The 14,133-nt window shown below is 35.4% G+C and overlaps 1 protein-coding gene across 1 annotated transcript in view; it reads right to left on the bottom strand.

Moving 5' to 3' along the window:
• The window catches only part of SLC27A6 (solute carrier family 27 member 6), a 65,541-nt gene that overhangs the window by 16,488 nt on the left and 34,920 nt on the right, over positions 1 to 14,133 (bottom strand). Inside the window, exon 5 of the mRNA XM_008014310.3 lies at positions 1,315 to 1,509. Coding sequence (XP_008012501.3) covers positions 1,315 to 1,509 — 195 coding nt within the window. The remainder of the gene's footprint in view (positions 1 to 1,314; positions 1,510 to 14,133) is intronic.

Consider the following 14,133-nt stretch of genomic DNA (forward strand, 5'->3'; position numbering starts at 1 on the left):
CTTGGCTAAGTGCACAAGTTTTTCCATGTAATATTTTCATTAGGATGTAGCTCACAGTATCTTCTCATTTCTATTATGATTTTTTCTTTGATGAATGGAAATTTAGAAATGTTTTATTTCCAAATATATAGGAGGTTATCTAGTTGTCTTTTACAAAAATTATTTCTACCAACAATTAAACTGTTTTCAGAGAACATAATTTAAATATATTCAATCCTTTGAAATTTGTTGGAATTACCTAACTGGCCCAGGAACTTCTGTAAATGTTTCAAAAGTGTTTGAATAAAATAGACACACTGCAGTTGTTAGATGCAGGGTTTTCAGATGTCAATTAGCAGTTTATTATTATAGATTATTGAAGATTTATTTTCTCTTGCAGCTATATCAGTTTTGCTTTATAAAGGTTGAGACTGCTATGTTTATTTTTGCCTTTATTCTTAAAAAATTATTGTTGAATATAAGTTCCAGTTTGACAGTTATTTTTTCCAAGCCAGTGGAAGGTAAATGTCCACTGTCTTTTGTGTTTTGTGGTTGCTATTGAGAAATCAGCTGTCAATCTTCTCCTCCTAAAAAGTTGATTTATTTGGATACTTTTAAGATTTTAGTGATATCTTAATGTAGTTTAAAAATTATTAAAAGCCGGTATAGAATTGAGTGGTATAAACATTGAAAGATAAGTAGAAATAGTGGAATAAAAACACTCAAGGAAAACGGAAAGAGTCAAATTAACATATATCAGGGCCTATGCTTGCTATTTATAAATTACATCATTAAATTTGGATACTGAACAAGAAAAGGCATCATTATGGTGACATGAGAGAGAAAACACGGAAGATAATTGAGGTTCACAAAACCTGTACCCTCGTCTCTCACACTGAGGCCACTACCCTATTTCTAGAAATTCTCAAAAAAAAAAAAAAAAAAAAAAAAAAAAAAAAAGTGATAATATTTACCACAATTTACAAGCACAATATCCAAGAGAGCTGGCAGATCTCAATGTGCTTATTTTTTGGGGGGGTGGGAGGAGGCTGGAGTGCAGTGGCGTGATCTCCGCTCACTGCAAGCACCGCCTCCCGGGTTCACGCCATTCTTCCGCCTCAGCCTCCCGAGTAGCTGGCACTACAGGTGCCGGCCACCATGCCCGGCTAATTTTGTTTTTGCATTTTTAGTAGAGTCAGGGTTTCACCGTGTTAGCCAGGATGGTCTTTATCTCCTGACCTCATGATCTGCCCACCACGGCCTCCCAAAGTGCTGGAATTAGGCGTGAGCCACCGCGCCAACGTATTTCTTTAATAAGGAAAATGCTGTACTTACTTTGTGAAAGAAATTTGCTCTCCCAATTGCTCCAATTTTCCCAGTGTAGTTCATGAAAGATATGTTTGATTCAGTAGCTGCATAAAGTTCACACACCTTTATATTTCCAAATCTGTCTAAAAATTCTCTCCATACATCACTCCGCATACCGTTTCCAATTGCCAAACGCACCTTATGATCCCTTTCTCCTTCTCTCTGTTAGAGGAAAATGTTTTACTTGTAATTAATTCCAGTTTCCAGTTGTTTCTTTCATTATTATTATTTAAATGAAAAATGTCACAGAAGTAAACTGCATTGTGCAATAATAGAAGGGAAGCTAAAATATGTGTATAATTCTATTGCAGAACTGTGTCCAAATTCTAATGAAAGTAACACTGGCCAAGAATAATACAGTTTGTGTCTTTCCATATCTGGGAACAGCTCATTCTAAATTGCAGATCACTAAAGGCTTTTTTGAGTAAATGTCAGGCAAGGAAGAAAGCATTTTTCAGGAAGAAAATGTATGTTTATTGCAGCACTATTCACAATAGCAAAGACTTGGAATCAACCCAAATGTCCATCAGTGACAGACTGGATTAAGAAAATGTGGCACATATACACCATGGAATACTATGCAGCCATAAAAAAGGATGAGTTTGTGTCCTTTGTAGGGACATGGATGCAGCTGGAAACCATCATTCTTAGCAAACTATCACAAGAACAGAAAACCAAACACCGCATGTTCTCACTCATAGGCGGGAACTGAACAATGAGCTCACTTGGACTCGGGAAGGGGAACATCACACACCGGGGCCTATCATGGGGAGGGGGGAGGGGGGAGGGATTGCATTGGGAGTTATACCTGATGTAAATGACGAGTTGATGGGTGCAGCACACCAACATGGCACAAGTATACATATGTAGCAAACCTGCACGTTGTGCACATGTACCCTACAACTTAAAGTTTAATAATAATAAATAAATTAAAAAAAAAAAGCATTACTTTGATAATATTATGAAACATACTTAAGTTTGGATGTCCAGGCTTAGCAGTAATTAGCTATATAATTCTGAACAAGATATTAACTCCTAACTCTGATTCTCTGAACAAGATATTAACTCCTAACTCTGATTCTCAGTTTATTCATCTATTTTAAGATAATAATACCTGTCTTCCTTATACACTGTAGTGCATTGTTAATACACAGTGCATAACATAGAATAAACAATAATTTGAGGCCATAGAATCAAAGTAATATTTGACTTGTAAATATTATGGCAACTGTATAGTTGACTATTATTTTAGAATATTCTCACATTTTTACTTTTTGTTCATATTTTAGAATTAAAGGAAGATATAGGATTCTATTTTGTTCTATATTCAATAAGTAATGTTTTAACTAACCTGAACTTTTACACTCACCTAAAATCAGAGTAAGAATATATTATCAGTGTAGTCACAATAAATCCATTATTTGCTCTGATTACCTCCATCATCACCAAAAAATGCAAAATAACAAGATGTAATAATAAATCAGCAACAACAATAAAATAGAGAAATTGGCTTCTTTGCTACCTATAATTTAAAATGATCAATGGATCACATTATTCATTTCAGTTTCTTCTCTAAACACCATTTAAATGGTTTTAAAGGGGATATTTTAATCTATGAATTTTCAAGAAGAAACAGAAGTGAGTTGAGAGGTAATTTTGGAAACTGAAAAGTGAAGAGATAAAAGGACATGTGTTTGAGCAGAATGGATAAGGCTGAAATCTAAGCCTGCAGCTTAGCACACAACAAAGGCTCCTGAAAGTGTCAAGCAAGCATCAAAAAGAATGAGGAAAGCAGAAAGCCTAGTAGGAAATTTGTTTAAGAAGCAGTTGTATAACTAAATATCTAAATACAGACAAAACGTCTAGGAGTCTGCCCTTGCTACACATTGGCCAAAGACTGGAAATTTGTCTCTGGAGATGTCTAACCAGACACCAGTTTGGGCTGAGGAACTTACTGTGAAAATTTATTTTATAAAATAGAGTCCTTCACATCATTCCCAACTAAAATGGATTCGGAGGCCATGGAGAAAGGCACCGAGGTCATGCATGCCTGTTCCAGAAACTGTTTTTGTAATTGAAAAGCAAAAGCACAAAGACCTACTGTAACTCTAAGTCTTACCTGGTAATTGTTGACACTCATCAATCAGAACTCACCAGCTCCAATAAGACACTGCCAGTACCAGTGAAACTTACTTCAAAACAGCTTATATAACCTTGCTTGTTTTCCCAATTAAACCCCAGCCGTTCCTTTTGTTCCTCAGACACACCTAGAGGCTACGCTGTTCTATGTGTCCCAAATTGCAATCTTTTGTTTCCAGATAATCTCTTTGCTTAGAGATGCATCTCTATGAAATTTTTATTTCAAGTTAACATTATAGAAAACAGAAGGGTTAAATGAAAGTCTACATACTAAAGGATGAGATCACTAAACTCTTCTCCTGCTCTGGTATCAGAATTCCGACACCCCAAATAATATACCAGAGCAGGAAACTGTTCAGTTACTATCAAGGATACTGGTCAGTCCAAGAGAAAAGATACTGACTTCTGGAAGTATCTCAATAAAATGGCTGGATCCTCACTTAATCACCCTAGAATCTGAGCCTTTTGTTGACAAATCCCAGTTATGTACCATCAGGTATTTAGCGCCTCACACAAAGTACATGTCAAAAATACCTACAAGTGGAGCCCTATAGAATAATAAAATGAATGGAGAAGAGGCAATTCTGAAGAGATTTTAACTGAGAATTTTCCAAAAGTGATAGAAAGACGTGAAGCCATGAAAAAAAACAAAAGAAAACAAAACAAACAAAAAACACTAAAACCTCAGAGAGATTAAATACCAGGGAAATGCAGTTAGACATTTTTTGGCAAAATTGCTAAGAAGAAAAAGTATATAAAAATTAGAGAAACAAAGAGGGAGAATTTTAAAAGCAGGCAGAAAGAAATAGAAACATCGTTTCCAAAGGGGCAACATGAATATTTAAGGCTGACATTTCAACAATGACTATAAGCCTGGAAGACAATATGATAATATTTTAAAGCTAGTACAAGAAAATAATTGTCAACCTAGGATTCTATATTCAGCTAAAGAATTATTCAAAACTGAAGGAAAAACATGTTTTCAGACAAATAAAAATGGAATATTTTGTTTTTAGTACAATGGTACAGATGGAACACTAAAGGTAGTTCTTAGCACCAAAGAAAACAATATTATATAGGAGCAAAGAAACAAAAACCAGAAAGGAATGAAGAGGACCAGAAAAGAGAAGTGTTACAAAGTTCTTGCATTGTAAAGAAGTGGAAAATATGCTATTTGAAGATAGAATGTAGTAAGTTAAAAATTAATCTTGTATCCTTCTAGGTAATTACTCAAAGACAAATACTTCAATAAATAAAACAAATATAAAATGATGTATAATTAAAGAGATAATCAATGAAAACTAATAATAAAAATATTATTTCACAAGAAGATTAAGGGGAAAAGGGAACAAATAACAGATGAGACAACAAGAAAAAATAGGAAGATAGAAGCTATAAAAGCAAATATATCATAAGTACATCAAGTGTAAATGGACTAAATATGCAATCATGGAAAAAAACTTTTAGAATGCATAAAAATATAAAATTCAACTATATACTGATTATGAAAATTACATCTTAAATCTTACATGAGCCCCAAATTGAAAGTAGTTGGATGGAAAAACGTAAGCCATACAAGAGGAAGTTAGTATGACTATACTAATATCTGACAAAGTAGACCTTAAGTAAAGAAACATTCCTGGAGATAAAGAGGGATAATTAATAATAATAAAAGGGTCAATTCACTGTATGGACAGCAACCTTAAATTTCTATTTACCTAAGAATGTAGTCAACTATATAAAGCAAAAATTGACAGAGCTAAAATAGACTGAGATATTTTTAACTTATCTCTCTACTGATGGAATAAGCAGGAAAAAAACCATAAGAATATGGAAGTTTAAAGAAAACTAACCAACTTGACCTAATGTATGTATACAGAACAGTATAACAAGTCACTGAAGAATGCACATTTTTTTCAAGTACCCATGAAACATTTATCAAAAATAGATCAATCATTTGTTGAGTTTTACAGCAAGTGTCAGCCAAATTCAAAGCACTAGGCTTCATTCAAACTATGTTCTCTGACCACAATAAAATTAAACCACAGATCAATTACAAAAAGAAAACTAGAAAATCTCCAAATGTTTGCATAATAATAATACAAGTTTAAACAACCCATGGGTAAAAGAAAAAAATTACAATGGAAATTTAAAAAATATTCTGAACTGTATAAGAAAAATAAGACAGAATAAAAATTATGCTATACTGCAAAAGCAATACATTAAAAATACATATTTTTATATTTTAAAAAGTATACATAAAAATAATAGTTTGATATATATCTTATATAATATATAATGTATGTATGTGCATATATTTGTATCGAACTATAATATATGTATGTATATGTATATTTATGTAACTGTATATAGCTATATCTATATACATATCTTTTCAAGGGTATTTGTGTGGCAAACAGGCTTGGAAGCTAGAGATGGTTTTTGGGTCACAGAGAAAATTTATTTACCTTCCATGATAGTAAAGTCTCCCTCCTCTTCTGGTAGAAAATTTGTTTACATACAAGAAGATTTACTTGCATATCTTTATTAACTCTTTCTCAGATATAAAGAAAGGACAGGTTTATCAGCAGCCCCTTAAATGACTGGGAAGCTCCTAAGGGCAGTGTTCTCAGCTGAGGCACAGACCTATGCCACAGACGTAGCATCCACCTAGGCCCACCTCTGCATTCCCCATAGGATGTGTGGGGAGAGGAAACTGTTGTGAACGTGAGATGTGAACAGAAGGTTATGATGCTTTCTGTGCTGTAGAAATCCATTTGAGTTCATTCTTTCCTTACTAACCAGTTTTATGGAAATATGGTGAGCCAATCCAGAAGCTATGGTGTTGTTTATGGACTGCTTGAATGATTGACAGTGTGGAGCAGGTACTTCTCAAAGAATATCTCCAAGCATCCAGTAAGTATATGATGATTAACATCATTAATCATCAGAGAGCTACAAATCAAAACACCATGAAGTAGCAACAAACATTTACAAACATTGTGATTTCTTCTTTAGCACCATAAATTTTCCAACAGGTGTTGGCAAGGGCATGGAACAACTGGGACTCTCATAGACCATGGGCAGGAGTGCCTATTACTGCTGCCACTTTGATTAGCAATATCTTCTAATGCTGAAATATGCATATAATACAACCTATCCATTCCACTCCTAATTACCAATAGAAATATGTACATACATCTGCCAAAAGACACATAAAAGAATGTTCCTAGCATCATTAATCACATTAAGTCTCAATTGAAAGCTATCCAAATCCATCAATAGTAAAATAGATATTTTTAAAATGTTGTGTTATAGTAACATAATGGAACAGTCTTCTATTAGTTTTCTATTGCTGCCCTACAAATTTTCACAAACTTGGGCCCTTCAAACAATGCCAAGTTACTATCTCACAATGTCTGTAGGTCAGAAGTCCACATCAACTTCACTGGATTGTGTGATTCAGGACTCACAAAACTGAAATGAAAGTGTTGACTGGCTAGGGTCTTATTAGGAGACTCTCGGAAGTATCTGCTTCCAAGCTCAGGTAGGTTCTTGACAGAATCAAGTTCCTGGAGGGTGTAGGACTAAGACTCTCTTTTCTTTGCTGGCTATCAGCTGGGGGCTGCCCTTAGATCATAGAGGCCTCTCTCCAGTTCTTCCACATAGGCTTCTACATACAAGAACAACAAATGACACATTGAGTACCAGTCATCTTCCAAATCTCCAGCTTCCCCTATGCTGAGTCTCCCTTGCTTGCAGCCAGAGAAAATCATCTGCTTTAAATTAGTCTCATATGATTATATTGTATCCACCCGGATAATCTTCCTGTTTTCAGTTCTGTAACTGTAATCACATCTGCAAAATCCCTTTTGCCAATGTTTCTACTGCACACATATTCACACATTCCAGGAATTAGGGTATGAACATATTTGAAGGGGCCATTTTTTTTTTTTTTTTTTGCCTGCCATAACTAAAGCGATGAGAAAAAATGAGCTACTGCTATACCTTAAAACAAAGATTAATCTCATTGACATAGTGCTGAATCAAAGAAGCAAGGTCAAAAGAACGCATATATATAATTTCATTTAGATTCTGTTTTTGAGAAAGAAGCAAAACTAATTTATACTGGGAGAAATCAGAATGTTGTTCACATTTGGGAGGACAGTGACTCACTGATTCAGCACATTAGGAGGGATGCCTTTAAAAAACACAATCTATTAAAAACACACAATATGTTATTAAATCTTACTAAGAAATGTTAGCTCCAGGCACAGTGGCTCATGTCCGTAATCCCAGTATATTGGGAGGCTGAGGCAGGTGGATTGCCTGAGCTCAGGAGTTAACAGACCAGCCTGGGCAACAAGGTGAAACCCCATTTCTACTAAAAAATACAAAAAATTAGCCTGGCATGGTGGTGTGCACCTGTAGTCCCAGCTACTCAGGAGACTGGGGCAGGAGAATGCTTGAACCCAGGAGGCAGAGGTTGCAGTGAGCCGAGATCGTGCCACTGCGCTCCAGGCTGGGCGACAGAGTGACACACATACACACAAAGAAATGTTAGCTATGATGGGGAGTTTGAGATGGATTTGTGATAGACATTAGAAAGATAAATTTAAAATAGAAAAATGAGACAACTATTATTTATAAGGAATAAAAGGAAAAAAGTTGTAATGAAATAAATACAGTATGTCTCAGCTATGAATAAAATTTATATATTGTCGCTTCCTTACAATAATTTAAAAACTGGTTATAAAAATATTTTTAAACTATCATAATTTTATTAGTGTCACAGAGAAGGAACAAATATATGTGTGTGGATAGTGAGCATGTGAGGAGGAAGCGACAGTTAAAATTGAAAAATCAAAAAATAGTATAATACATACTTTACTGAGAAATATGGAGATAAATAATAACTAAAAATGTCCTAGAAGAATTAAAGATGCTTACTTCTAGAGATCAAGTACTGATAATGCAGAGATATTTCTTACTCTAAGAGTACTATTTCATTTTTATAACTGTGTAAAAGCACTGTTTTGATTTTTAAAAATTCAATTGAGGCTGGGCACGGTGGCTCATGCCTCAGCACTTTGGGAGGCTGAGGCGGGTGGATCACCTGAGGTCAGGAGTTCGAGACCAGCTTGGCCAATATGGAGAAATCCTGCCTCCACCAAGAGTACAAAAATTAGTTGGGCGTGGCGGTGGGTACCCGTAGTCCCAGCTACTCGGGAGGTTGAGTCAGGAGAATTGCTTGAACCCGGGAGGAAGAGGTTGCAGTGACCCAAGATTACACCACTGCACTCCAACCTGGGTGACAGAGTGACTCCATCTCAAAAAAAAAAAAAAAAAAAGAAAATAATAAGATAGCCAAAACTGTGGAATTATGTGAAACAACACCCTCACTTGTTGATTTCCTTGGACCTACACAAATGAGGTTTAAGGTAATTATTCTGCAAATGGAGAAAAGACTCCATCTGCAGCTCCTTTCAAGACAGAGGGTTCTTTTCTCCCAGTAAATACAACCCACAGCAGTTCTGTTCTGGTTCCCGCCTCCTATGGGCATGGCAGATTTTGCCTGCCTGGCATGGAACTGGCTCTTGGATTTTCCACTGCCATTTTCCCACATCAAACAGCAGCATTGCAAATCTGAGGATTTATTTTGCTTGAACAGAGAACCATCTTTTATATAGTATAAAAGCTTGGAAGCTTTTCAGGTATGAGATGAGTTTTAGCAAGTATCATTATCGATAAAATGCCTTGGCATTCTCTGAAATCCAATATGAAGGTGGTTTATAAACCAAATTTCACAGGCTTTAACTTGTGTGGGCTATAGCTATTAAGCTTGCTAAATAAAAACAATCATCCTAAGAAATTTAGTTGATACAGAGAATCAAATTTTCAAAACTAGGATCAAGACTTTTGTCCCAAAATATCAAATTCATTTCTCTAATGTCCAAGATCTCTTTTAAAAATTTTGTCTTTCCTTTAAAGAAAACCCAGAAGATCATGCTTTGAAAGGTATGAGGAAAGATCAATTGATCTATTGTTTAGTGTTATGTGGGAAAAGAAAATGTGTATTTCTTTTGATGTTGAAATATACATACATCAGAGAACATTTAGAGAATACAGAAAAATAAAAAATGAAATAATATGTAATCTCACTATATGAATATTATGTTACATATCTGTATATACATTAAAAGTTATAATCACCATAATATGGCCATATATTATAATTTATTAATAAATTTTGGACATTATTCTAAATTATTATCATTCAAATATATGATGTTCCACGCTCATATGATTATCATATAATTATACCACAATTTACCTCTTCATCATCTGTTTTTGAATTGCTACATTGTTCTTAAATGTTCATCATTATAGACAGTAGAGTGAATATTTTATCTATAAATTTTTGCATCTCATTAGGACAGATCCCTGGAAGAAGCCAATAGTTGTAAATATTTTTATGGCTTTGTTACCAAATTGTTGGCTAAAAAGGACATTCCTATTTATATCTTATTGAGGAGAGGGAGATGGATCCCTCTTCAATGAAGAATTCTTAAAAATATGACATTTCATTTAATTTAAAATTACAATTTGATAAGAAAATATATTGTATTTAATTTCTTTTTCTTTGTTTTTAACCAAGTTGAATGCTTGTCATTTAATAGTATATTAAGAAGACTGACACTTTTTAAAATAATTACAAGCATTTATTTCTTTTAATTTGATTTTTATTTTTAACATTATATTCTTTTTTTGTTTTGTTTTGTTTCCATTTTTAAGACTGAGTCTTGCTCTGCCGCACAGGCTGGAGTGCAGTGGCATGATCTTGGCTCACTGCAACCTCTGCCTCCCAGGTTTAAGCACTCTCTGCTCCAGCCTCCCAGGCACATGCCACCACGTCTGGCTAATTTTTGTACTTTTGTATTTTTAGTAGAGATGGGGTTTTACCATCTTGGCCAGGCTGGTCCTGAACTCCTGACCTTGTGATCCACCCGCCTCAGTCTCCCAAAGTGCTGGGATTATAGGCGGACTGTGCCCAGCCATATTCAATGTTTTTAATAATTAAATGGATCATTCTCTGTTCTTATTAATATTGCTACTAAATATGTGATTTAAATTTTTCTTTCCCATTATATAAGCAAAAAATTCTATATATTATTTTCTTCTTATCTTCTTTACATTTACCTATTACATTCATCTAGAATTAACTTTATGACAAGGATGTAACATTTTTTACTCTATATAATGATGGTCAATTCAGATTTCATGAAAGTTTAATTTTAAATCTATTCAACTGCATTTTAGATAAGATTTACAAATAAAAGGTCTTCAATTAATAAAAGTCTAAAATTTTACAAACATCTTTACGCTGACTCAGTAAACACACATACACAAAATACTTTAAAACAACTCTCTAAAATCTTATTTTAAATGGTAGTTAAGAATCTAAACATAACACTTACAAAATAGTAAAACATAAATGACATAATGTACATAAAATATGTGATATAAATTAGTGTTGCTATTTTACTTATTATCGAGATATTTCTTGAAAGTTACCAGTAACATGTTTTAGGTTTTTGTTTTCTTAATTCAAATTATGAGCATGGAATTATATGTAAATGAAAATAATATGATTCCTTTATTTATAATAATAATGAAAATTATATGAAACCCTGTAGAAAGCCCAAAAGTTATCTATATTTTTGGCGCGCACACACACACACACACATACACTCATGCACATATACATAAATGAAAGGTGGGAGAGGAAAAAGGCTTTAAAAAACGAGTGTGCACAGGAATGAAAATTTTACCTATATGGAATACATAATAAGATATTATCGTAAAGTCTAAATTGGGTCTTGGCAAACTACAGCCTGCAGGGGCCAAATCTGAGCCACGTCCTGTTTCTGCAAATAATTTTTATTAAAACACAACCAGACCTATTTATGGTTCATCTATGGCTGCTTTTGAGATACATAGGTGGAATTAAATAGTTGTGAGAAAGACAGTATAACCCACGAAGTCTAGAATATTTACTCACTTGGTTGGTGCTTTACAGAAAAAGCTTGCTGAACCTTTTCCTAAATGATAAAAAGTCCAAATAGCAAAAACTTCTTAGTATTAAAACAAGTTAAGCACCATCTGGTTAATTGGCCAATACATTGGTGCTACAAATATTGGTTCATAAAGTTTCCTTGTCCAGATTCCCATGTGCTTTCCATTTATGTTTCCTTCTCAGGAAAGGGCTTTATCCCATTAGAAATAACTGGGAGTTAATATTTGTAGTGGGGAAAATAGCCTAGTCAAAGCATTCAAAAGCATGACTTCCTATACACATTGGGCACACTGGTAGGTGGACAAAATATTGGTCAGGTGAGCCTTTTTTTAAAAAAAACCAACTGTTTATGTTGTGAAACTCTATTGGTGAACCCTGGAAGAAGACTGGAAGCCAGGGGAGGGCATCAAGGAGAGACTGATGATGGAACCATAACCTGTCCCCACCTGGCATGATGGATGGAAAGTTAGTGGGGTCAGGGATAGCACCTGAAGTCGTTCAGGCAAAAGACGATGAGGGTGATGATGATGAGAACCTAGGTTGTAGTCAAGGAAACAGAACAGCAGGCTCAGCAGTATGACAACCATTGGAGAAGAAAAATCATCAAGATCAGCGAAGAGAGTCTTAAAAAGTGACCTCGGACTATCTAAACATAGAGATGAGGGCCTGATGGTTGTTAATTATATCTGGTTTTATATTGGTCAGTTTTGAGATACTGTGAAATTAGTGGTACATCACCTAGAATACAACCAAATCTTGATAATATCTATCTGTAATTTTTCAAACTCCTCTTCTCAGTCCATAAATCCCCTTACGGCTTCTTTAGAATAAATCTCTATTCCTTTTTATTCTTCTTGAGATATGAGATTGCTATCTAAATATCACTGAATATCTAAGCTATATTGGGATAGGAATGAGAGGGCATGCATAAATATAACGAGTACAATTAAATAAATGAATACACAAACACACACACACACACACACGTGAAAGATGTGAAGTGACAAAGAGAGAGAGAGCGTGAAAGACTGACGAAAAGCAGGAAAGAGAGTGAAAGTGAAAGAGAGAGAGACTTAGAGAGAAAGAAAGCAAGAGAGACTCACAGAACAAGAGAAAAAGGTGAGAGGCAGAGCCAGACAGAGTCAGAGCTAGGGAGCAAGGGGAGAAAGGGCAGACGAGAGCGAGAATATAAATGAACAAAACAGAAAAAAAGACAGAGTCAAATCGACATTATAGAAACCTAAACACAGTATGACACACACAGAGACAGAGGGACTCACACTGTGAGAGGAACACAGAGAGACACACACATTCATGTAGCGATCCAAATACGAACCTGAATGAGACAATCCCTCAAGATAAGTCCTGAGTGGCTAACTGGGCCTAAACATAAAATAGAACCAATGAGCTGTTTTTTGACTAGAGGTCACACACGTTCTCTGAGTTCTCAGAAAACTCACATACATCTGCTTAACTTTGAGTCTGAGGTGTTTTGTTTTGTTTTGAGACAGGATCTCACTGTGTCACCCAGGCTGGAGTACAGTGGGGCAATCTCAGCTCACTGCAGCCTCAACGTCTCATGCTCAAGCAATCCTCCCACCTCACCTTCCCAAGTAACTGAGACTACAGGCATGCACCACCACACCTAGCTAATTTTTTACTTTTGTAGAGATGAGGTCCCACTATGTTGCATAGGCTGGTCTTGAACCCCTGGGCTCAAGCAATCCTCCTGCCTCAGCCTCCCAAGTAACTGGGACTACAGGCATGTGCCACCATACCTACCTAATTTTTTAACTTTGTAGAGACAGGGTCTCACTATATGGCCCAGGCTGGTCTTGAACTCCTGGGCTCAAGTGATCCTCCCACCTTAAACTGCCAAAGTGCTGGGATTATAGGCATGAGCTACTACACTGGCCTACTGTTAAGGCTTTCATAGCTAACTCTTATTGCTCATTTTTCCTGAACCAACCAATAAGCTGTGGCTTGAACTGATCAGTCAGAACTCAGCTACATCAACCAATCAAAACTCAGCAAGTTTGAGTATTTCATTTGCATAAATGGGCATGATTGGAAACCTGAGCAGAACTGTTACTATAAAAACTCAACCTTCCCTTTGTTCTCTGGAATGTACCTAAGTTTCATAACAAAGGCTGTATCTTCCAGTCTGCAAACTGTTCACTGGAATAAAGTCACTTTCTTTCAAATTCCTTTTCACATAACTTTTATTTTAAAACTTAGACAAATTCACAGAGACAGAGAGAAACTCACATTCTAAGAGAGAAAAATGCAGAGACAGAGATGTAAGCACACAGATTCTCTCTCGCTCTCTCTCTCTCTCGTACACACACACACACACACAGATCAAAAAAGAAAGACACAAACTAGACATACAGAGGCAAATACAAAGAAAGACATAGTGAGAGGCAAACACGCCAAAGCACACAAATAAGACTTGTGTACACATAGAAATAAAGGCACTGAGACCCACAGGTACTCAAAAACCAAAGTAGAGAAAGAGCAAGAAAGAGGACAAATTCAGAGAACGCAGGACAGGAGCAAAACCCATGTGG

This window comes from Chlorocebus sabaeus, chromosome 23 (assembly GCF_047675955.1).
Source record: "Chlorocebus sabaeus isolate Y175 chromosome 23, mChlSab1.0.hap1, whole genome shotgun sequence".
NCBI lineage: Eukaryota > Metazoa > Chordata > Mammalia > Primates > Cercopithecidae > Chlorocebus > Chlorocebus sabaeus.